The sequence below is a fragment of the Capra hircus genome, chromosome 2 (assembly GCF_001704415.2).
Source record: "Capra hircus breed San Clemente chromosome 2, ASM170441v1, whole genome shotgun sequence".
NCBI lineage: Eukaryota > Metazoa > Chordata > Mammalia > Artiodactyla > Bovidae > Capra > Capra hircus.
This window is the reverse complement of record NC_030809.1, coordinates 3,808,933-3,833,701: the sequence shown is the minus strand read 5'-3', so window position 1 is coordinate 3,833,701 and position 24,769 is coordinate 3,808,933. Positions and strand designations below refer to the sequence as shown.

The 24,769-nt window shown below is 55.4% G+C and overlaps 1 protein-coding gene across 1 annotated transcript; it reads left to right on the top strand.

Annotated features, from left to right (window-relative positions):
- Positions 1,078 to 5,104, top strand: CAMK2N1 (calcium/calmodulin dependent protein kinase II inhibitor 1). Its single transcript, XM_018055010.1, has 2 exons — positions 1,078 to 2,216; positions 3,778 to 5,104. The coding sequence occupies exons 1-2, from the start codon at positions 2,051 to 2,053 to the stop codon at positions 3,846 to 3,848; spliced, it is 237 nt and encodes a 78-aa protein (XP_017910499.1). The 5' UTR covers positions 1,078 to 2,050; the 3' UTR covers positions 3,849 to 5,104.

Here is a 24,769-nt window from a genome sequence, read left to right as displayed (position 1 = left end):
GACCCCTCTAGCACTGAAACCACGCAGAGTTCTAGATTCAAGGGGCAAGTGAAGCTGAGGCTGCCCTTTTGCTATTGGTGGGACTCCTCAAAGGGCAGCTGGTCGAGCCAGCTGACACTCATCGGGGGACCACGATGTGTTCCCCTGCCCTGCTCTCATCACGCTCCGTGCCCTTGGCACGGCCGCCCCTTTCGGTGGTCAGGCTGGCTCTGCTGCTAAAGGCGTCTCCGGGGGGAGGGCAGGTGTTGTTGACTCTGAGTGAGGATAAGGAGCCCTCCTCACGCACCTTGCCCCCCTCGGAGTTACCATCTGCTCAGCAGGCACGCCTCCCAGGCCTCTGGGGGCTGCCCCCGTGTCTCCTTCCCGGGATCCAGAGCCCGCTCCTCGGCCCCGAAGCCGTCGTCTCTCCCCAGGGCTTGTGGCTGTTGCTGGAAGGGAGGTCCCCGAGGGCAGAGGGCTGGAGGCCCGCGACGTCCCTAGAGGAGGCAGCAGGCGCCAACGGCTGGGCATCCCGGGGCGAGCCCGGCGTAATGAGGTGCTCCCCTCTCCTCGGGGAGGCGGGGCCGCCCCACGTCCGCCTCCACCCCGAGGCCCCGCTGCGGCCCCAGTCCACAGCCCGGGCGGGGAGCCGGGCCTTCCAGGGCGAGTGTGAGGCCCAAGGGGCCGAGCCCCGAGAGTCTAAAGTGGTCGCGTGGTGATGGGGGCAAGGGGCTCCCCGGTTGGCGCCGGCAGGGGAGATGGGTCCACAGGTCGCCGGGTGCCCTCCGACTTCTGGTCCCGTCTCTGGCCTCCAGGGAGACCGGCATCCATCTGTCCTTCCCCGTGTGCGCGTCGTGGGTCCCCTGCACCCCGTTCCCGGAACCCCCCCCAACTCCCCCCCTCCCCTGCCCCGGCGGGAGGCAGAGCCCGGTTGGGGGCTGGTCCCACGCGCAGCCGCCGCGCACCAGCTCGGGGCCGGGTAAACACCCGCAGGAGGGGGTGCGGGGGGAGCGGGCGGGGAGGAGGCTCCCGGAGGCCGCCGGGCCGGGGCGGGGCTCGCCGGGGGGCCCCCTCGGCGCGGGCAGGACGCGGGTGCCGGGGGCGGGGGCAGGAAGCTAGCCGCGGCCCCGTGACGTCGCCCGGCTTCCAGGGATCGCTCCCCGCGGCCCGGGTCCGCTCCTCCCCGCGCTCCCCCCGGCCTCGCCTCCGCGCCGCGGCCGGCATATCTCGCTCGCGGGCTGGCTCCGGGTCCCAGCCGCCTCCTGCTCCCTCTTCCGCTCCTCCTTCCCTTTCTCTCCCTCGCGATCCCCATCTCCTGTCGCCCCCCGGCCTCTCGGATCCCGAGCTGGACGTTCCCTCCGCCCCCTCTCTCTCTCCTTCCTCTCCCTGTCTCTTTCGGTCAGTCCCCCTGCCTCGCATTCTCTCTGCGTCTCCGCTGCTCCGCGCGTCTCCCTCCGGGTTTCTCGCTCCCCCCTCCCTCCGGGCATCCTCTCCCGCCCCCCGCCCCCCGCCCCCCGCCCCCCGTGCCCTCCCTCCTCGTTCGCTCCCCTCCCCCTCCGCCCCTCGCAGCCCCGCCGCTCGCAGCTCCCCAGTCAGCCTCCCCGAACCTGCGCCGCCGCCGCCGCAGGACCGGCCGGCCCGGCTCCCCGGGGTGCGCCCTCCTCGGCCCCGCGCCCTCGGGGCTCGCCGGCTCAGCCTCCCCCCCGCCTCCGGCTCTCGGCCCCGCCCGGCCCGGCAGCAGCCCCGCGCCCGAGCGCGCCGAGGATGTGAGTCCCGCTCGCCTCTCCCGGAGCAGCATTCCCCGGCGCGCCGAGCCGGAGCGCAGCGCAGCGCAGCCGCGGGCGCTGGCGGGGTCGCTCGTGCCGGCCGCGCGCTCCCGATCCAGCGGCGCCCCCACCCCACCGCCACCCCACCGCCGCCCCGGGCCTCTCGCCGGCGCCGCCGCCGCCGCCGCCGCAGCTCGCGGGCCGTTCCCGGCCGGCCTGCCCCGGCCCCAGCGCCGCTGACCCTGTCCGCCGCGGGCGGGGACGCGGGCGGAGGAGGTGCCGCCGCGGAGCCCCCGGACGCGACCATGTCGGAGGTGCTGCCCTACGGCGACGAGAAGCTGAGCCCCTACGGCGACGGCGGCGACGTGGGCCAGGTCTTCTCCTGCCGCCTGCAGGACACCAACAACTTCTTCGGCGCCGGGCAGAACAAGCGGCCGCCCAAGCTGGGCCAGATCGGTCGGAGCAAGCGGGGTGAGTTCGAGCCCCACTCCCCGATTCCCGTTTCTCGGGCACCGCGGCCTGGTGGCTGTTCGCTAGGGTCTCCGGCACCCGGGGGACCGCTCCGACCCACTAAAATCTCGTCGCGCAGAATTGCGGGGAGTGGGGGCTGGGGGATCCCGCACTGCGGGCTCAGCTCCGGCTGGCCTTGGGAACCCCTCCCCCTCAGCCCGACCCGCGTTTGGGGTCACCCAGGGGGCGTGGCGGCCACTCGCTGCCGCAGGGGGCAGAAAGGTTTTCCCAGGTCCCTGCCCGAGCCAAAGTTTGCTTTCTGATTTCTAGTCCTGCCCCCTTTTGCGCCCCTTTTGCGCAATGTAATTGCAGCTGCACTCCATCTACAGCCCGGGTGTGTGTGTGTGTGTGTGTGCTGGGGGGGGGTCCTAGGGCTCCCCAGGGGACGGCGCGGGGACTGCGGGCGGAGGCCCGGTTCCTGCGGGGAATACGAGGGGCTTTCGGATCGCAGGGGCTTTTCACTGTTACTTGGCAGGGGGAGGGTTTTGCGGAGCCCCGGGGCTCGGCGCGGGAGCTGGAAAAGCCCGGGAGAGACGGGGACTCGGCGAGGCTCCAAGAGGAGCTCCAGAGGCGCGGGGACCAAGAGGGAGACCGACGGTCGCCGGGAGAGACCGAGGCACAGAGACAGGGAGGGAAGCCGCTGGCGGAGGCAGGGGGAGGCCGGGAAGAGCAGAGCCCGAGACAAAGCTCGGGAGAGAGCGAGCCGGAGCCGGGGAGACCGCGAGCCGGGGACGCGAGTCTAGCGGGGACGCAGGAGCAGCTGAAACAATGAGGGCGACCGACACCCCGGACACAGAGAGAGAGGCCTGGAGACCTCGACAGGTGACCGTCGCACTGGGAGATGATGGAGAAACCGAGGATGGGCAGGCTAGGCAGAGATGGAGAGAGAGGCGGATGCGGAGAGGCGGGCGAGCCCCCGGCCGGCAGCGGAGAGAGGCTCCGACCTCGGGAGCCGCGAGTGCGGAGAGGCCAAGTCCGCCCGCAGGCAGCGCGGAGGGGCGGGGGGCTGGCCCCAGCGAAGCCTGAACCCCGCGACGGGCTGCACGCTGTGTGATCGGCCCCCTGACGTCCCCGCTGGCTCGCGCACCTCTGAACACCACCCACCCCCCTCGCTTTGGCTGCCCCCGCGCGGCGCTCGGGGCACCCGGGAAGGGTCCCAGCCCCCTCTCTGACCCCGGAACCTTTTTTCGAAAGAGATGCGCTCTCCAGGATGAGTGGCGGTGGGGATGCCGATGGGTGAAAACCAGGCCGGTGCGCGCCCGGGCTGCAGGCAGGGCTGCGGGTTTTGTGCCCTTTCAGCTTCCTGTTCTCAGAACCGTGCTGGGACACAGCCTCGGGGTGGAGGTGGGTCAGAGGAAAGCCAGAGACGGACCCCTGGCTGAGACGAGGAGGATGGGGCTGTTCGGCGAGTGTGGAGCCCCCTCCCTCTCTTTCCCTCCGTCGCTGCCTGTCAGAGACCCTCCCCCTGCTAGGCCCAAATAAGAGCGCTCACTTCTGCTTTTCTCTTCGTTTTTTTTTGCAGTTGTTATTGAAGATGATAGGATTGATGACGTACTGAAAAATATGACAGACAAGGCACCTCCTGGTGTCTAACTCCCCCAAAGACAATGAGTTAAGGGAGAGAATAAGAGTGAGACCGGCGGCTAACAGATATTGGCAAAAAGAGCATGAAAAGAGAAAGCACTTTGAAATTGATCACTAGCTTGCTACCCGCGAGGAAATCAACAACCTGTATCCGTGTCAGGCCGGGAGACAGATGAGGCGAGAAGGAGAAGGCTCTGGGCTCCTTTGCAAAAATAAAAATGAAAAAAAAATTTTTAAAAATTAAAGAAATCACTATATACACACATGTAAAGAAATAAAAAGTCTCAGTTGCAGCTATTTGTCAAAGTTAATATCCATTTCTTTTTATATACAGTGAATATGGCGCAATTATAGATCTGGATTTTGAACCACTTAAATAATGAAGCAACACCGGGTGTTTTGAGGTGTTGGCATTCTTCAATGATTTGGCTGTTCCCAATGTTTACATTATTTAATCTTGCAAAAATGATTCTGTGCACTTGGATGTGAAATGCTGTTCGGTTATTTTTTTTTTTTATGTTGTTATCTTTGGATGTACAAAACAAATCAGAAAATATCTCTATAGATATTCCATCCTATTTTGGTCATCTTTTGAAGTTATCAAGAGTGTGTTTAAAACAAGAAGAGAACTTTTCTAAGGAATCATGCATAGAAGGAATCCTTGCTTTATTTTAAAATGAATTGTAAAGCTTGTGTTTCTTTGTTGCTACAAGCTATTTGCCCAAGTTAATGCAAACGAACACATTTTATATGTCAGGAAAAAAAAAAACACATAAAAAAAGCAGAGAAAAAAAATGCTTGAGCTTTTTCTAACCTCTCCCTGCAGTCTGTTGTGTGAGCAGCCTGTTTTTTTCTCTAATATTGTGTCAGTTTATTCTCTTTAATGGACTGTAAAAAAAATGTAATCACGAGAGTGCCAAATATCTTGAAATGCCAAAAGGCATTTTGGTTTCTTTTCTTTTCCCTGTGCTCTGAGTCCACGTAAAGGAATGCTTGGAGTGTCTTTTTCTGTTATTTATAGGGGTTCTCTTAAGGCACACCAGCTGCCTGTTTTGCATGGTATTTGCAAAAATGCCTCTTGCGTGAGGAAATCTTCTGCCCTTTTTTTGTTGTTGTTGTTGCAACTTTGGACCTCAAGAGGTTTCTTCCTTACCCTACCCTGTTGTCCCCTCTTTTCTTAATTCGATATTCTGTATGTTGCACCTTGAACCAGCACACAGGGCTATTTCTCCAATGTACAATAAAAGAGCTGTTCCTGTGTCTCACTGCTCTCTTTTCTCAGCTTTGGTTGGGAGGGAAGGGGGGACTTGCTTTTTGTCTCTGCTGGCTGGAGAAGGGAGGAGGGGACAGTAGCTTTGGTTGGAGAGGCAAAAAGGCAGTGTGGAGGCCACTGTGGGTTGGGCTCAAATGATAGAAAAGACAAGTGGATTGGCACTTCCCCTAAGGGCAAGTGCATCCAATTTGGATTTGCATTGGGCTCTCCCTGCTTCCCTGAGTTCCCTGGTGGGGTGTGTTGGTTGGCAGGGAGTCAGTCTTGTGAAAGGCAAAGTTTGGAGGCGGGCAGACTTGGATTCAAATCCCAGCTCCTTCACTTCCTAGCTCTAGGCATTCGAGCAAGTCTATTCATTTTTGGTGGTTCAGACAGTAAAGAATCTGCCTGCAATGCAGGAGATCCAGGCCGGGTTTGACCCTTGGGTTGGGAAGATCCCCTGGAGAATGGAATGGCAACCCGCTCCAGCGTTCCCTGGAAAATCCCATGGAGCCTGGCAGGCTACAGTCCATGGGGTCGCAAACAATCAGACACGACTGAGTGACTAACACACACTTCACTTCTTGAAGCCTCAGTTTTCAAATCTTTTTAATGGGGGTAATACAGCTTCCACCTCAAAGGTTGATGGGAGGATGAACACAGCACCCAGCGCACAGTAGCACTCAGCATGAGATACCCAGACCATCCATCATGGGCCACCCCTCCTCAAAGGCAGGACTGAGGGGGAGCTGTGCTCTTTGCCCGGCACCTTCGCCTTCTCAAGTCCCCAGGTCCTTTCTGGAGGGAACAGCCTGGTCCTCCGAGGCCCACAGCCTGATTCCATTGTCTCAGGCTTCCCAGACTCTGGCCCTCCTTCAACTGCCGCTCAAAAAGTCTCCTTATGAAAAAAAATTCTCAGCCCCTTGTTGGGCTCAGGACAGTTAATGACAGTGGAGCAGGCCCTTAGGGAAGGAGGGGTTCCAAGAAAGATTTTCGCTGAAGAAAGGCTGGGAGAGTTTTGGTTTTTTTCCTCCTGGGCTGCTGGCATCCAGGAGTTCCAGCTCGGGGAGCTTTTAATGTGTTTGTTGTAAAACTGTCTGCCAGGGAGTCACAACACAGCTCTCAGTGGCAGGAGCCTGAGTGTGACTCAGACATCAGGTAAGACAGGCGCGGGGGGGGGGGGGGGCGGGGGGGGGGGGGGAGCCGGGAGGAAGAGGGGTTCCAGAGGGCCTGCGGGGAGTGAGAGGGATGGCTCATCCCGCTTCTCAGGAAGTGGAGGCCCAGAGCCTCCAGGGAACCAGCGGAGTCCGTATCTGTCATCATCAGGAATGGCAGGCCAAATGGAGCTGGTGGGGCCTTCAGGATGCTGGGGGGCGTGCCAGCTTGATCTTCCCAGGGGCGAGACTCTGTTTCCAAACCTGGCTCTTGTCCCTCCTGACCCCAGAGAATCCCAGGGCTCAGAGCTGATGACCTTTAGGCACTGGGGAGCCCCGCTCTGGAGAGTTAGGGGCTGGGCCCACCCTCTGCGCAGCAGCAATTTGCCAAGAAGGGTAGGAGCCAAAGGAAAAGATTCTTTCAGAAGGTAGGTCTCTGTCCGCACCCAGGAGTAATTACCACTTACTTGATCAAAGCACCATGCAATTACGAAACACTCTCCTTTCTGAGCCTTACAGAATCCAAGCCCAGCAACCCTGGAAACTCACAGCCCTTCTGTCTCTTCAGTAGGTGAGGGACTCGACACCCCAGAGGGGCAAAAATGACGGCACGACATCTGCACCCATTGAGCTCCTACTGTATGCCGGGCTTGCCACAGCTCTACGAACCATGTCCTGATGAGACAGGAGAAACCAGGGCTGGGAGGGGCACTAGGTGTCTTGTACGAGGTCACTCACCATGGCTCTGGGCAAAGACTCTGCCGGCAATGCAGGAGACACAGGAGACGTGTGTTCGATCCCTGGGTCAGGAAGATCCCCTGGAGGAGGAAATGATAACCCACTCCAGGATTCTTGCCTGGGAAATTCCATGGACAGAGGAGCCTGGCGGGCTACAGTCCAAAGGGCCGCTAAGAGTCAGACATGACTGAGCGACTGTGCGCGCATACACACACATGAGGTCGCTCGGCTAGTAAGGCATGAAGCGCACTTGAACCCGGAGTCCAGGCTCCAGGATGGGGATAGAGAATCATCTGACCCCAGGCTCAGTCCCAGCTGCAGCCATTGTCCTTCAGCCTTAAAGATCCTTTTTGTTGGTTGTTTCTTCTCAGCCTGGGCTCTCCCGCTATTCTGACAACAGATAACTGCATCAGGGGTCAGAGGGAGGCAGGGCTGGGATGCGGTCAGCTAAGATCTGGAGCTGCCCTCTGCTGGGAAGCGGGGAGCCTGTGAGCCCTCGGGCAAGGCTCTGGTCCTCCTTGATAAGTGATGTATCAAAATCTTCCTGCTGGAGGCCTTCCCCTTTGCCAAGGCAGGATTCTCAGGCTGGGAAGGCTGAATCTGCCCTTCCCGAGTGAAAGAAGGATGTAAATCTTTTAAATACACTGGAACATTGGGACAAACATTTGTTGAGAAGGCACTTTGGGGACTGGGCAGATATCGAATTGTTATACCAAATATGGGCTATGTTCGAAGTATCTGGTTGGTTAGGTATCAATAAATATGGAAAAGGCCACTCAAGGTTTGAGGTGGGGGAGGGTGTCTTGAAGCCTCCAGGCATGAATCGAACATCGGGGGTCGCATTGTTCCAACTTCACTAACTGAATGCTTGTAATAAGCATCCAGCTCTCTGGATTCCACCTCCTTGGCCTGTCCAGGCTGACAGCCTGAAGGAATATCCAAAAACACCTGTAAGGGGGAAATTGGCAAAGTCAGTTTTAAAAGAAAGAGACTCGAAAATTACTGCTGGTCTGGAGGCCACAGATGAAGGGGCGAGTTGAGGGTACCTCTGCAGACAGCAGGCAGCTGGTTCTTGGCCCTCAAGACCTAGCAGTAGGGGTAGATTTCAGGCTTCCCTGGTGGTCCAGGGGTTAAGAATCCACCTTCCAACGTAAGGGATGAGGATTTGATATCTGGTTGAGGGACTAAGATCCCACATGCCTTGGGGCAACCAAGCCTGTACACCACAACTAGAGAGTAACCCTGCGCTGCAGGGAAAGACACCGCGTCCCAAGCAAAGAGCCTGCGTGCCGAGCTAAGATCCAACACAGCTAAGTAAATAAATAAAATTTTTAAAGAAGGGGTAGATTTCAGGGTGGCTCCTGGGCACGCAGAGGGCATGAGTTTGGGACTTGGGTGACTTGAATTTGAAACCTCTCTTATATACTTTCTCGTTGAGACTCGGGGCCAGTTTCTCAAGTTCTTAGGGCCTCTGTTTCTTCTTCTGGAAAATGGGATTGTGCCAAAGGCACAAAGGATTAAACAGGAACTCCCACTCCACCTGAGCGCAGGGCCTGGTGCCTTATAAATGGCAGTCATCACACGATTGCACGAGAGATGCCTACTGCGTGCCAGGCAATGGACTTTCAAGACCTAGCAAACAGTTCATAGTATGTGAAGCTTCTTTGCAGATGGTTTTTGGCACCCCAGGGCTGATACTCCAAGGGGACAGAGGTGAGGGGAGGTGTCACCGCAGGGGGTAGGGTAGAGGACTCCTTTTGCCTCTCATTACCCCATCGGTTCCCCAAAACACCCTAATCAATACGATCCTAAGTAAACCTGTGTGTGTGCTCTCCAAAGGCAGTTGAGAAGAGTCTCCTATCCCCTTCCAACCAGACTGCCAGAAGCCTTCCTTCTCTGGATGGAGGCTAGCAGATACTGACTTCCTGCCCTGGGAAGGAAAGAATTTGGCTTTCTGCTTGGACCCCCTCCATCAACAGGTCCTCCAAGGTTTTCATTCACTTGACAAATACTGACTTAGCACCCACCTTGGGGCGGGTCCTGTGCTAGGCTAACTGAGCATCCGATGGTGAAGAAATGGGAGTTTTCCCTAGGCTTGAGAAATGATGACAGTTGCCATGGCAATGAGGTTGGGAGCCAGGAGCCTGGAGATCCCCCAAATCAGCAGCTCAGATCCTACTTGCTGGCAAAAAGGAAGCTAAGAAAACTGGGTCTTGGGGACGGCCTGAAACCCAAACACAGGATCCACTTTTAAAAAATACAAACTTTTACTTTAGAATAGTTTTAAATTTACAGAGAAGTTATGAAGGTAGTAGAGAGTTGTCAAGTACCCCCAATTTGTTCTCTCCACATCTGACATTTCCATGATGACATTTCACAACCAAGGAACCAACATGAGCACAGTACTAGGAACTGTAAATCCACCATTCATTCGGATTTCCTTCGTTTTTACCTAATGTCCTTTCCTGTTCCAGGATTCCACCCAGGATACTACGTAACATTAAGTCATCGTGTCTCCTTGGGGTTCTCTTGGTTGTGAGCATTTCTCAGATTTTCCTTGTTTTTGATGGAGTCCTGCTCAAGTATTTTGTAGGCTGTCCCTCAATTGCGGTTTGTTTGAGCTTTTCTCATGCTTCCACTGGGGTTATGGGTTTTGAGAGGAAGACCATTCTCATCACATCCTCTCAAGGCTGTGCTCATTTGCTCAGTGGTGTCCGACTCTGCGGCTCCATGGACCGTAGCCCACCAAATTCCTCTGTCCATGGGGATTCTCCAGGCAAGAATACTGGAGTGGGTTGCCATACCCTCTTCTAGGGGATCTTCCCAACCCAGGGATCAAACCCAGGTCTCTCGTATTGCAGACAGATTCTTTACCGACTGAGCTCCCCGGGAAGCCCAGGAATACTGGAGTGGGCAGTCTATTCCTTCTCCAGGGGAACTTCCTGACTCAGGAATGGAACCAGGGTCTCCTGCATTGCAGAAGGAATCTTCACCAGCTGAGCTCCCCGGGAAGCCCATCAAGGGTACACGCTATCAACGTAACGGATACTGTTGATGCTGACCTTGATCACTTGGCTGAGGCAGCATTTGTCAGGTATCCTCCACGGCAAAATTACTCATTTCCTTCCGGTTTCCATACAGTGCTCTTTGGAAGGAACTCATTCTGGCCTGCTTAAGGGGTGGGAAGTTATGTTCCCTCTCCTAGAGAAGGGAGTGAAAGTGACAGTCTCTCAGTTGTACTGACTCTTTGCGACCCCGTGGACTCTACAGTCCATGGAATTCTCTAGGCCAGAATCCTGGAGTGGGTAGCCTTTCCCTTCTCCAGGGGATCTTCCCAACCCAGCGATTGAACCCAGGTCTCCCGTACTGCAGGCGGATTCTTTATCAGCTGAGCCACCAGGGAGGCCCAGAGAGGGGACTATCTCCATAAATTATTGGGATTTTTCTGCCTAGGTGATATGCGTGACCCACTTTTCAGCTGATTGACGTTGCCCCTGTGTTGGGCAAGTCCACTGGGGTTTAGATGGAATCATGAGTTCCAGGCAAAAGGGGGAAAAACAAAAACACCACGAGACCCAAGGTGCTGCCTGATACCCGATAGATCGAGCCTTACAAAAAAAAGAAAAAGATTAAACAAAATTAATAAAAGCAACTTCCTGTGGAGGGAGAGCTGTCACCCTGATTAGAAACTGTGCAGAATTTTCTCTTGGAAACCTTCAGGCAGCTGCTCTGGTTTATAAAATCCGCCTATTGGAGGGAAGGCGGTGGGGGGGAAGGTTGTCATTATTCCAGAAACAGAGATTCTCCCAAACCATATGCAAAAATAAATCCTCAGCGACCGGGCTGTATCCGGGGAAACCTGGCAGCTGGGAGACAGGGCTGGAGCTCGTGGGGTGGCCCCCAGGGACAGACAGACTGTGTCCATGGGCCCTAGTCGCTTCTCCAGAGGGACCAGAAGTCCCAGAAAGACAGTCCCACCTTGCCGGCACTAGGCCCCCACCTCCAGCTCACCCTCCCTCTCTGAGATGAGGACTTGGTTGATCGCACACACCCACGGGTTTGGAGGAAGGTCCTCGACCCAGAAGCAGCTGTTTGAGGACAAAGGGTCACTAAAGGGGAAGGGAGGTCGGGGAGGCCAGGCGGACCTGGGAAATGGGCCATGGGAAATCCTAGCAGAGCTGGGATGGGGGCTGGGCGGGTGGGGTCAGGCAGTGATGGCCAAAAGCTGTCAGGGAAATGAATGTCTGCAGAGACAGACAGCCCCCTGGCTGAGGGCTGAAAGAGGCAGTCTAGGCAGGCGTTTGGGTAGAGGAAATTAACTAATTAATTAATTAAATCCCTATTCATTCAAGGATTCAACTGCCAGGGGTGGGGTGGGGAGGGTATTATGCTTGGCCCCAGGAAGACAGGGCTGATGAAAACAAGGCTTCTTCTGGCCTTCAGAGCCCTCAGAGTCTGGTCAATGACCATCTGGTGACACTGAGGCCTCAAGAGGTTGAGAAGGGGGGTGGGGTGGGCCCACAGGAAGCTTAGGAACTCCTTGGGGAACACCAAGGGCATGCCGCCAGCATCCGCAGTGGGTGTCCTGGAAAAGACTGGCAGCAGCATCCCGACCACAAATGTGTCAGTGACACACTGTGCTGCTCCTCGCAGGGTTCAGGCATTTTGTGGCTCTGGGGCTCCTGTACCCAACGTGGAAAGCAGTATTTACCAGGTGCTGGCTCTAGGCCAGGTTCTACACTCTTTGTATTTAATTCATTTACTTTTCACAACAGCACTAGGAGGGAGTTAGTATTGTTCTTCCCATTTTACAGATAAGGGAAATCGAGGCACAGAGCAATGAAGTCACCTGCCGAAGGTGGCACAGCCAGACAGTCGTGGAGCTGGCACTGACCCCAGGGAGGCTGAGCCCAAGAGCTCCAATAAAAGCCGAGGATAGAAGGCAACTTTGCACCGCTCCCGGCAGCCGGGAGAGCAGCAAGGTTCTGGGCCTACGACTCCCATCCTCCCTTGGGGGAGGGGAGGCTGAGGATCCGGTTGGCGGTGAACCCTGGACCAGGCCAGCCGGTTGCCATGGGGACGGTTGGGCGGAGGCCGCCGGCCGAGGCTGGCCGCCCCGCGGGGCAGTTCCGGGGAGCTCCCGCCACCGACAGGGAGTGGCCTGGGCCGGGCACCTGGGGCCGCGTTTTCCCGGCAGACCGAGCCGCGTTACTTCTCCCCTCTCCGACAGGGCAGACCACAAGTGCCCTGCAGCCGTCTGAGCCTCCTCCGACCTGAACCCAATCCCCCACGAAGCCGCGCTTTATCTCCAGTCCATCTGCGTGAATGATTTACCGTGTCTGGCGGCCTCCCCGGCGGCCTCCGCCCTCCCTGCCCCCGCGGCTTGTTCACATCCTAGTTCGCAGTAGCCCCTCTTCCTGCCCATCCCGGGAGGGAGTTCGATGGTCAGGCCTCAGGGGGAGCTTGGGGTAGAGAGAGAGAGCGAGAGAGAGAGAGAGAGAGAGCGCGCGAGCACGAGGGCGAGAGCGAGCACGCACTGGGTTAGGAGTCAGGAGCATTTGTCCCAGCGGTGCTGCCTATCAACAGGGTACATCATCCCCATTTCACAGATGAAGAAGCTGAGGCCTGGAGGACTTTACTATCCTGTCCACAGTCAGGAAGGAGCCACAAGTGGGAGCAGTCCGAGGCTGGCTCTCGCCCTGAACTCTCAGCCACTGCTAAGCAGAGTGAGCTGATGCTGACCTTGGTCTGAGGGCCAGTGGCACCCGTGAGTGGCCATGCCTAGCGCTGTGCCGGGTGCTGGGGACACAGAGGAGTCGGGGACAGCTCCTGCCCTCCAGTTGCTTCTGTCTGGAGCGGGGGCGGGGTGGGGGTGGGGGTGGGGCCCAGGGAGCAGGCAAGCACAGACAGGTTGGCTGATCGTGATAGGGGTTGGAGGGTTGGTGACTGATCGCGATAGGGGTTGGAGGGCTGGCCACAGCCAGCGAGTTCTAGGGCCCTGAGAGGTCCTTCTGTGAGTGGGTGGGGCTTCAGCCCGCCTCTGTATGGGCGCGGGGGTGGGGAGGACCCGGAGCAGACGGAGGGAGCCTGGCAAGTTTGAGGTTTGCCTGAGAACGGGTGGGTTCTCTGGGAGGCTGGTTGGAACAGGGCATTTATGTTGGCGATGGGGAGAGGAGGGGCCTTCGGGTCAGATCTGGGGCGGGGAAGGCGGGGGGGGGGGGGTGGTGGTGGGGGTGGGGGGGGCGGGGCGGAGAAGGCGGGAAGGGGGGAGGGGGAAGGGGGGAGAGGGAAGGGGGAGAGGGAAGGGGGAGGGGGAGGGGGCGGGGAGGGCGGTTCTTGAAATGTGAGCTCAAGGGTCAGTTTAGAGCAGTGCTCGTGGGGTTGGGAAACAGTTTTGCCCTCCAGGGGCCATTTGGCAATGTCCCGAGACCTTTGTGGTTGTGACAGCGTGGGAGGAGGGTAGAGCTCTGGGGGTACATGGGTAGAGGGCATGGATGCTGTTAAACTTCTTATGGCACCCAGAACCATCCAGCCCCCAGCGCACCAAAGCTGAGAACTCTTGGTTTAGAATCTACTTAAGAGCCTTTACCAGGAACCAAAGTGAGATTTGGGGCAAGTCCCTTAGTCTCATGCCTCAGTGGCCCCCTCCCTAAAAGGGGCTGATTATACTGGCTGATGTTTGAGGAAGTAGCTGGTCACACCCTAGTACTTTACAGATATGATCTCATCTAATCCTTATAACCCAGGGAGGAGGGTATTACTCTTACTAACAGTCAACTTTTACAGCCACTTCTTAAGTATCAGGCCCTATTCTAAGTTCTTTACAGATACTCATTTATTTAATCCCTGCAACAACTCCATGAGAAAGGCACTATTACAGTCTCCATTGAACAGCTCCATTGAACAGAGGCACCAGAGAATGGAAAGTTCCCGAGGATGGTGTTTCCCTCTCTCTCTCTGACTCTTGGCAACCCCATGGACTGCAGCCTGTCAGGCCCCTCTGTCCATGGGATTCTCCAGGCAAGGATACTAGAGTGGGTTGCCATGCCCTTCTCCAGGGGATCTTCTCCAAACAAGAATCGAGCCTGGGCCTCTTGCATTGCAGGCAGATTCCCTACCTTCTGAGGCACCAGGGAAGCCCACCAGTGTCTAGAACAGCATCTAAATAACTGTTGAGCAGGAAATACAGAAACCCTCCAGTGGACTCCAGTGGGCCCATGAGTCTCCTGCCCTTGTGAAGAAACTGAGGCGCAGAAAGGTTGAGGATCTCGTTTGGAGACACAAAGCAGTTCCTGCCTCCCTTGCCTTTTGGCCGAGGAAGCCGCTGGGTGGTTTCGTCTCCTCCAGGCCCCTAGAGCCTGGCTCTTCCGCTGGCAAGAAGGGAGCTTGTGTGGGAGCATTTCTGAGATGCCCAGAGGGCAAGCGGGTTGGGGTTTCCCTGGAGTCCCAGCTGAGCCAGAAAGGACTAGATTCTTGGACTTGAACCAAACCTGGAAGGCAGTCTGCGCGAGAATGTGTCTAGGGCCTGGGATGGGGTTTGTACCACATCCCCTGGTGAATGCGGAGAGATCCTGATTTAATCTGATCCTGGTCCCCTACCTGCAGGGCCTTGGGAGAGACAGATGTGGCATCCGACGCGTCCCCTGCCCAAGCTGCCGTGCCGTCTGCAGGCTCCTTGTTCGAGGTGCAAATATCAGCCCGGCCTGGGAGCAGCCAGGTGGGGACTTGTTCAGAGGCTTCACTCTCCGCCTCTGATGCCTACACCACCTTGAATCCTAAACACACTTTTCATTTCACGAGTGCCTATTACTTGACTTTTCTGGCCCTCATTGGTGGAATGGAACCAGGAATCCAGGTCTCACAGGCTTGCTGGAAAGATTAAAGTGAGGTCCCTCAGTCGCGTCCGACTCTGCGACCCTATGGACTGTAGCCTGCCACGCTCCTCCGTCCATGGGATTTTCCAGGCAAGAGTACTGGAGTGGGTTGCCATTTCCTTCTCCAGAGGATCTTCCTGACCCAGGGATCAAAGCCGGATCTCCCACATTGTAGGCAGATGCTTTACCGTCTGAGCCACCAGAGAAGTCCTGGAAAGGTTTAAAGGCGATAACAATGAATACCCAGCGCCTTAGTAGGTTCTTTGCCTGAACTTCTTGGGGAATCCATCAAGTTTGAGCTTTGGGGTATCCCGGGGATGCAGTGGAGCTGGTAGGCGGGGATAGGGGGCGGTGAGGGTGTGCAGAGGCTTGGGAAGAGGCCTCTAAACCCTGCCATGTTCGGCTTGATGAATTGTGGCACCTGTAAATCCCAGACCGTCTCCCCGGGTCCGGTCCCTTGATGCTGTGCGGCCTTTAGGCTGGAGAGAGGGTGGTGCTGCTTGCTGGGTGTGGGTCGTGCCTCCCCTTCCTCATCCCCTCAACGGTTACAGGATCAGCAGCAGTTAAAAGAGCAGATGCTTGGTGTGGACCACAAACCTCCTCTCCTTCCACTTCTCCAGAAACCCGCTACACCCTGGCCATGCTGTTCTTTCCAGAATGTCATTCTTTTTCTGTCTCCGCACTTTTGCATATGCTGTTCTCTCAAGCCTCCCACCTCTTTGCATCTCGCCAAACTCATCCCCCAGGTTTCAGCCGAGTTGTGACCTCCTCCAGGGAGCCTTCCCTGACTTGGGCTCCTGCGGCCCTGTGCGCCTCTCTGCCCAAGCACTCGCTCCTCTGTGTGTCACTGCTGGTCAGTCCGCCACTATCAGACTGTGTTTCCCTCTGGGCTGGCCCTGGGGCTCTCTTGTGGGTCTCCATGTCCCCAGGGCTTCACACAAATGCCTGGCACGCAGCAGCTCCTCAGGGAACACTGTCGACTTAACGCTATAGTAACAATCTCTTGCATATGTAGAGCTCTTTTTCAGTTTCGAAAGCCTTTTTTATGGCAATTGTGTCATCTGATCTTCACCGAGCACTTGTCATTCAAGGGAGGCAGGGGTCCCACTGGTGTTTCTGTTTCCAAGGAGGAAACCGAGGCCGGAAGACTTGAGGTGTGTTGTCCAGGTGGCCAGCGGACAGGCGCACTGCCCACACTGTCTTGCCTAAAGCAAGCATGGAAATGTAATATTTTTGGTCCAGGGTGTAATATAGTCTGCTCATAATTCTGATTGCAAGCTTTCTGCCTCAGGGGATGGGGTGGAGAGTTGGGGGCCAGGAGCTGTTGCTTCCAAGCCCTGGGAAGGAGCGGGGGCCAGCTTTGTGTGGCGGTGATGGGCTGTGTGGGGATGAGCATTCTCTGGAAGGGAAAGAGTGGGAGGCAGTGGCTCTCTTCTGCGGGGGTTCGTTCACTGCTGTGCTGGAGAGGGTTTCAGAACCCTGAAAATTTGGAGAAAAAAATATATCTAAAATAGAGAAATGACTAAGTAAACTGTAGTCCATCGACTTGGAATATTTAGCAACCATTAAAAATAATGTTTCTGTAGCTCTTGCCTTGGGAAAGTGTATATGTCATAATGCTGAAGACAAAAAGGAGACTATAAATTGGACCTGAGATAGGAGAACGGTGTGCAGGAATGGTTTGAATCCCAGCTCTGCCTCTTAGTCCTGCAAACTCAGGCAGCCTGATCTCTCTGTGACTCGGTTTACTCATCTGTAAAATACGAGTAACAATAGTCCTACCTCTGTAGGGAGGATTAAGTGTGTAAATAGATGTAAAGCACTTAAAGCAATGCCTGGTGTATATTGTTTTAAGATTTAGTAATTCGTTTTCTCAGAGTATCGACTTGCAATGCTGTGTTGGTTTCGGTGTGCAGAGAGGGAATCAGTGATGCGTGTAAGGGAATCAGTGATGCGCGTACACATATCCACTTTTCTTTTAGATTCTTTCCCCATATTTAGTTTTTCTTCTGTATCAATTTTTGGCTGTGCTCGGTCCTCGTCTCTTCGCCCAGGCTCTCTCTAGTTGCAGTGGGTGAGTGGGAGGTACTCTTGCTGGATGGCTTCTCATTGCGGAGCATGACCTCTAGGGCTCCAGGGTTTTGGTGGTTGTGGCCCCCAGGCTAGTTGCCATGGCATGTGGGGTCTTCCTGGACCAGGGATCAAACCCGTTTCCCTTGTATTGCAAGGACCATCAGAGAAGCCCTAGTTACTCTTAATAATTATTGTTATCTTTGCAGCTACGGAAAATATATACAAGAAAAAAAGATGGAAGAAAAGGTCAGCGCTGTATTTTTGTGGGAATGAGGTTACTGGGTGATTTTTACTTTCTTTTTTCCCCATTTCCCTAAATAGTCCCTAAAATGTATTGCCTAAATATTTTACAGTAAGGATGTATTTCTTTTATTATCCTGAGAGGATAATAAACTACTTTCCCCCCAAACCACAATAGTGGGGAGACAGACTCAGGAATCCTTTCCTTTTGGACTCAAGGGGCGTGATCACAGGTCACCTCCATAATTAACACCTGGGACGCCCTGAGAACACACGCATGTCAATATATTTTTCTTCTGCCTGGGTCAGCAGTTCTAGGGTAGTCTTTCCCCAGACAGATCAGGCTGACCCTTTTGTCTCTCATCGGCTTGTTTAATAATTTTATATGATGCTTATTGAAACAAGGAGCTGAGCTGTTTAATACCCACAACGACAAGCTGTCACCACCTGATGACAGTGAGAATTCCCCAGGCAGGGTGCGTCAGAGATGAAACTAAATCATTCTGACCACCCTGTCATCATCACACGCTCCCTCTATCCAGCGAGACAAGGGCATTTACAGTGAAGGAAACGCCAACTGCTGTGTAAGCTGATACGGCTCCGTCAGTCAGCTGGCCGGGCCGGCAGTCTGCCAGGGCAGGCTGGCCAGCTGGCCGGCAAATGACTGTGCTGAGCACACAGTAGGCGTTCAGTAATTACTCCTGGGCCAATGCAAGTGCAGTTTTGTTAGGTCTGGCAGTGTGCATGACTGCATCGTGGACACTGTCCTGCGTCCTGGTGGAGAGAAGGGTGTGCAAAAGCTGTCTTGACCTTTCGAGAGTAAGGGCCCATGGGTTCTTTCAGGTTCTTCTACCAAGAGTTGCATGAATCCTAGTCTTTTGGGATGGTGGTCCCAGACCTAGCGGGTCTATGGTAGACTTTGAGTTTTCTCTGGATTCTTTTTGGGATAAGGGTTGATGTGACCATGATAACCGTTACTGCAACATCTTACCAGTTTTCACATCCCCATCCCGCTATTTTTCATTAATCCTCCCATCCATCTCTCCATCTGTCTCTCCATCCATGGTCCGTCGTGAAGCTATTTGTGTGTGTGTGTATGTGTTAGTCACTCAGTCATATCTGACTCTTTGTGACTCCATGGACTGTAGCCTGCCAGGCTCCTCTGTCCATGAAATTCTCCAGGCAGGAATTCTGGAGTGGGTTGCCATTCCCTTCTCCAGAGGATCTTCCCGACCCAGTGATGAAACTGCAGCGTCTCCTGCCTTGCAGGCAGATTCTTTACCTTTGGAGCCGCCAGGGAAGCCCAGCAAGCTGTTTAATGGTGGATAAATACTTAGATCCTAGGGCTTCAGATCTGCTTGTGGTGTGGGATGCAGAGAGGCGGCCAGGCACTGAGGCGGCAGGGCAATCTCAAAGTCCTGAGTAAAGAGAGGCGGAATCCGACACCCACCTGGAGCCTCAGGAGAGACTTCATGTTGGGCACCATCGTTGCCATCACCATCGCCCCTGAGATTCTTCTGACCAGTGGTGGGGCCTCAGCCCAACAGAGTCATTGACAAAGTGAAAGGGAAAGTCACTCGTTTGTGTCCGACTCTTTGCAACCCCATGGGCTACACGGTCCCTGGAAGTCTCCAGGCCAGAATACTGGAGTGGGTGGCCTTTCCCTTCTCCCGTGGTTCTTCCCAACCCAAGGATCGAATCCAGGTCTCCCGCATTGCAGGTGGATTCTTTCCCATCAGAGCTGCAAAGATGGGATAGGCCCCCGACACGCCTCCTCGTCCCTGCACTCTGACCTCTCTGCCAACCCCTCTGGTCCCTCCTGCCTACTCTCCTGCCTTTCCTGGTTCTCTTCTCCACTCTCCCTGACTCCTCCATCCCTACCCCCTACCTGTCAAGGGCACCAGTCCGCAGAGCCCTGATCCTTGCTAGATGACAATTAGGTTGATAAACCGACTTGTGAAGATGGGCCTTTGGGTGTTGCCATGTTCCTGTGACACTTTCTCTGTCATCGCCACTGTGATCTACTGTGTGCGTTTATTGTGCACCGTGAAATGCCTATTGTGAACAGCACCAACTGTGTGTCATTATCACGTATTCTGAGCAGCAAATGTGAGCACTAACTCCATGATTGAACTTCTCATGTGGGCCTGTACTGTGAATTTCATTTGGGTCTAGATTTCAGCACGTTGGAGTAGGGAGGAGGAGGAGGTCCCAGTTAGGTGGACCTGAGTTCAGATCTCATAAAACCTCTTGCTAGCTCTTGGGTAAGGCATTTAACATCTCTGAGCCTCAGTTTGCTTATCTGTTAAATGGAGACAGTAACACCTACCTGGATGATGGGCCTGTTGCAAACAGTCAGGTATCGTATTAGTGGGAGAGTCTCCCCAGGAGTGTTAAATGCCCTGCCCATGTTCCCCCTGCAGAGGGGCTGGAGACTGGGGGAGTGTTCGGACTCAGCTCGCATCTCACGGTCTGTGCCCTGGGCTGGCTGTGTTGTGGGGTCCAGGCAGGTGGTATAACCAGAAAGGTCTAAGAATGGTTGATATCTGATTGTCCTTCCCTGGGTCTCATTACGCAAAGCCTTGCAGGAAGTTTTACAAGCTGAGAGTAGAAGTTTCACCCACTCAATGACCCCTGGGTCTCAGTCATCACTACTGGGGGGCCCTCTCTTACTTTCTCCCTTGGGGATTCACATCATCCCCCCATGCCTCTCTATCCTTACTTTGGCCTCCCATGAAGTAGTCCAACCCCCTTCCTTATTTTCTTTTAAAACAGAGAAAAACAGGCGAGAGTTTTATAACACATAGACCTCCTGTATACATGGGAGATGCAAGGAAAACTGAGGAACTTCCTTTTCCTCTGGTTTTTAATCTATGATTTCGCTTATCAGTTTACGGCTGTGCTGGTCTCTGTTGCTGCGCGGGTTTTCTCTAGCTGTGGTGTGCAGGCTTTCCGTGGTGGGGCTTCTCTGGCTGCTGAGCACAGGCTCTAGGGCGTGCGGGCTTCAGTCCTCGCACACGCTGGGGCTCCCGGGCTCCAGGGCACAGCTCAGTCGCCGTGGCGCTTGGGCTTAGTTGCTCCTGGGCATGCGGGATCTTCCCCGATGAGGGATCAAACCCGTGTCTCCTGCATTGGCAGGCAGACCCTTCACCACTGAAATGCCCGGGAAGCCCATTCCCTGGGTTTTGAATCAGCAAAAAAGACAGTCCCCCGGCAGTGAGATCCCTCAGAGAGGCCTTGCTCTCCATGCGTTAATCCATCTTCACCTTCATTCAGCCCATGTTTCTAAAGTCCTACTGTGTGCTGAGTCCTGCGCGTGAGACAGGGTGTCATGGATGGCAGGGGTGGTACTGAGCTTGGTTCCGTCTGATGAGTGGTTTGAGACATTCCCCTCCCCGTCCCAACGTCTGTTCTCAAGACTCAATAGACTGAAGGTCAGCTATGTGGCTTGGGACTTCTGCTTGATAATCAGTTCAGCCGCTCCGTAGTGTACAACTCTTTGCAACACCCTGGACTGCAGCATTCCAGGCTTCCCTGTCCATCACCAACTCCCAGAGCTTGCTCAAACTCATGGCCATCTAGTCGGTGATGCCATCCAACCATCTCATCCTCTGTCGTCCCCTTCTCCTCCTGCCCTCAGTCTTTCCCAGCATCGGAGTCTTTTCTGATGAGTCAGTTCACATCAGGTGGCCAAAGTATTGGAGCTTCAGCTTCAGCAAGAAGCATAAACTTGTGCTTGGACACATCCGCCTGCTGCACCTGCATTTGAGACTGTGTCAAAATGTCACACTTTTGGTAGACCTTTGGGAATGGGGGTGAGCAAGAGAGATGTCGTGACTGGGAGATACTACTGATTTGAGGTTATGATCCTGGAGGCAAAGGGTCAGATGATGAGGGTGGGTATTACTGGGCTGGGGTCTGGGGGGGGGATACATGGCGAGAAGTTGGGGGGAGAAGAGAAGAGAAGGGGGAATGGAGGGGAGAGCCTTGAGGAACAGTCCCTTGAAAGCTTGGGAGGCCAGAAGAGGCCTGTTCTCAGAGACGGGATGAGAGCTTGAGGAAAGGGCAGTGGGAATAGGGTTAGGGGAGATCCAGAGCCTGGTGGTACCCAGGCACGGTGGCCTTGGGGCTGGTCACCTCTGTGACCTTGAGGCTGGAAGCAGAACGCAGGAGGTTGGGAGCCGGGAGAGGTGGGCGGGGGAGGTGGAGAGCCTCGGCCATTCTTTGGAGGAGGTGGGCAGTGAGGGGGAGGGGTGCTCGTGAGTTGAGGGCCATCTTTGAGCAGGACGCAGTTAGAGGCAGAGGGAAGGGTCTCCTTCGTGCTGTGCATATATGGGGTTGGCCAAAACGTTCTGGTTTTTCATACCATCTTAAAGAAAAAACTCAAGTGAACTTTTTTGGCCAATCCAATACCTTGGTGTGGACACAGTGTTGACCAGTCACCTTTTTAGGTCAATGGTACCTTTGTCTAATGGCAGCTATTCCATCCCTCAGTAACCACTAAGCACCTGTTATGTGCCAGGATCGGTTCCACGTGCTGAGGGTACAGCTGAGAGAAGGTGGGCAGGATCCTAGCCTTCAAGGATCTTCCCCTCTAGTGGGGACAAAGACAGTGAGCACATTATAACTCAGCTAGCTTTGAGATCAAACGGAGATAAGAACCACCAGGCTTTAATCAGAGAGAAGCATTGTTACAAATGGTCCAGAACAAGGCTTTGTTAACACACAGAGACCTTATTCAAGTGGGGCCGTGTGTGCGGGCTGCTCCTCTGCTTCTGAGGTCCGGTCTGGGGGTTGGGAAGGAGGGAAGGACAGACTGGAACCCACGTGTCTCCCCAACGCCCACCTTGATGCCGGGGTGACCTCCTGGGTGAGCTGGCCGCTGTCACCGTGGAGCTGCGCACTCACTTGGTCCAGGACTCCCAGAGGCTGAAGGGGGCGATCGGGGAGGCAGAAGGGCTGCAGGGTCAGGGGCTGCTCCTTGCCAAGGGTGGGCCATAGAGCAGCAGTCAGGGTGCGCCCCACCGGCCTTCAGACTGTGCTATACGCTTCTAGCTGCTGCCCCTCCACGCTCGCCCTCCACACCCCGTGCAGGCTGACTTGCGCTGCCCACGCCACCCCAGCACCATCCGGGGGAGGGAGTTTCGGGAGAGGGCACAGGATCTCAGCTGCACTGGGTTAGCTCCACAGACACAGCACAAAGCTAACTCAGCGGTGAGGGGGGCGATGAGGTTGGGATGACAGGGGCAAGGGTTTCTTTAGCTCAGGTGGGCGGAGGAGGCCCCTCTGAGGAGGCATGCGTGACGAGACCTGGGGGAGAGAACCTGGCACCTTCCAGGGACAGAGAGGACAGGGAGGCTGGGGCCTGGAGATGAGCCTGGAGGAGCCCCAGTGCTCAGAGCCTCGCAGGCCGTGCTGGATTTGGTTCTGGTCACAGTGAGAAGGGGGTTTCCCAGGCAGCACTAGGGGTAAAGAATCCGCCTGCCAATTCAGGAGAGGTAGGGAGCTGGTGATGGACAGGGAAGCCTGGCGTGCTGCAGTCCAGGGGGTCGCAAAGAGTCGGACACGACTGAGCGACTGAACTGATTGACGAGACTCGGGTTTGATCCCTGGGTCGGGAAGATCCCCCAGAGAAGGAAATGGTAAGCCCACTCTGGTATTCTTGATGGGGAATCCCATGGTCAGAGGAGCCTGGCGGGCTACAGTCCATGGGGTCGCAGAGTTGGACACGACTGAGCGTCTGGGCACACAGTGCGAAGGGCTTTGAGCAGGGTGGTAACGTGGCTCGCTTTCAGCTTCTGAATGCTCACTGGTGCTGCTGGATGGAAGAGGGGCTTTGGGATCGGGTGGGAAAGACGGAGTGGGGGGCAAGTGGGGCTGCTACAGTCCTTAACGAGGATGTGATGACAGCCGGGACTGGATGCTGGCTGGGAGGGGAGATACAGGTGGTTAGACTGTGCATCCGATCTGGGAACAGAGATAGCATTAAAGTGCATTTTTTGTTGTTGTTGTTATTTTGGTTTTTGTCTGCATGGCAAGGCATGTGGAATCTTGGTTCCCCAACCAGGGATCAAACCTGTATCCCCTGCATTGGAAGAAGAGTCTTCTTAAGCACTGACCCTTCCCTCCCGCCCACCCCTACCCTGGGAACTTTCTTAAGTGTTTTTTTTTTTTTTTTTTTTTTTAATAATATTCTTAAAGATTTTTTTAAAATTTATTTTGGGCTCCACTGGGTCTTCGTTGCCGTGAGTGCTTTTCTCTGGTGCTGGGCGGCAATTGCTCTCTAGTTGCGGTGCTGAGGCCTCTGGCGGCTTCTCTCGCTGAGGAGCGTGGGCTCTAGGGCAGGCGGGCTTCAGTACTTGCCTCTAGGGTTTAGTTGCCCTGGGGCAGGCGGAACCTTCCCAGACAAGGAATCGAACCCCATGTTCTTAACCGCCGAGCCACCCAGGAAGTCTTCTGGGACTTCCTCCAGGGAGGAGGGTTTTGAGTTAAAGGGTAGAGAGGCTTTAGGGCTTCCCAGGAGGCACTACTGGTAAAGAACTGCCTGCCAGAGACGTGGGTTCAGTCCCTGGGTCGGGAAGATCCCCTGGAGGAGGACAAGGCAACCCACTCCAGCGTTCTTGCCTGGAGAATCCCATGGACAGAGGAGCCTGGCGGGCTACAGTCCACGGGGTCCCAAAGAATCGGACACGACCGAGTGCCTTGGCACAGCATGGGACAGAGAGGCTTTAAGGTCCTCTTGAACAGTAGAGTTATTATCCTGCGCTCCTTTGGTCCTTGCTTCTGAGAAAGGTTATCCTTTCCCCAGTGAGTTCCTTGCTCTTCGTGGCCCCTGCCGTCATCGGCCACGAGAATCATCCCCTGCTATCCCCTCCTGTCTCTTTCTCGTAACAGGTAGGGCTGCCTCTCCTCCATTTCACCCTTCCTGACCTTGGCATTTCTCTGCCTTTGGGTTCTAGTCAGTTGTGAGCACCCCCACCGTCCTGTGCCTTTAAGATGGGAAGAGAAGGGCCAGATGAAATCTATCTGCTCAAAGTCCTGCCTTAATGAGAGGCAGAGAGAGAAGATAATAAAAGCAAGAGCCAGCCTGGGGGGAAAAAAAGAAAAGATTTTTATCCTCCCAACCCTGCAAGTTCCCCTCTGGCTCTGAGAAAGCCTCAAAAGATTTCTCTCCGAACATATGAGTAATACCCAGTAAAAAACGCTGTCCTCGGAGCAGAGGGAGAAGATGGAATGATTCTGTGTTTGATTAGAATTTATTTCCAACCTGCAGCCTCCCTGGTGCCAACCTCCCACGCTCCCCGCCCCTGCAGAGCTTGGCAGCCAGAGAAACAAGGAGAGGAGGGAGACAGGAAAGGGGGGATGAGGGGAGGCAGGGGTCTCTGGACTCTAGAGGACTTCCCGGCACAAAGAGGAGAGAGGTGTCCTCCGCTTGATCCCTCCAGAGGGAGTGGCCAGTGGGGCTGCAGGCCTCTTAGGACTTTGTGAAAGAGGCAGCTTGGATTTCCAGGGGTCCTGGGAGGGACGGTTGACTGGTGCAGCCAGTCAGGCTGGGCTGCTAGCTTGCTGTGTGATCTTGGAGAGCTCGCTTGCCCTCTCTGG

Coding starts and splice junctions, on each gene's coding strand:
- CAMK2N1 (XM_018055010.1), top strand. CDS start 2,051: ATGTCGGAGGTGCTGCCCTACGGCGACGAGAAGCTGAGCCCCTACGGC. Junction 2,217..3,777: donor GATCGGTCGGAGCAAGCGGG/GTGAGTTCGAGC, acceptor TTTTTTTTGCAG/TTGTTATTGAAGATGATAGG.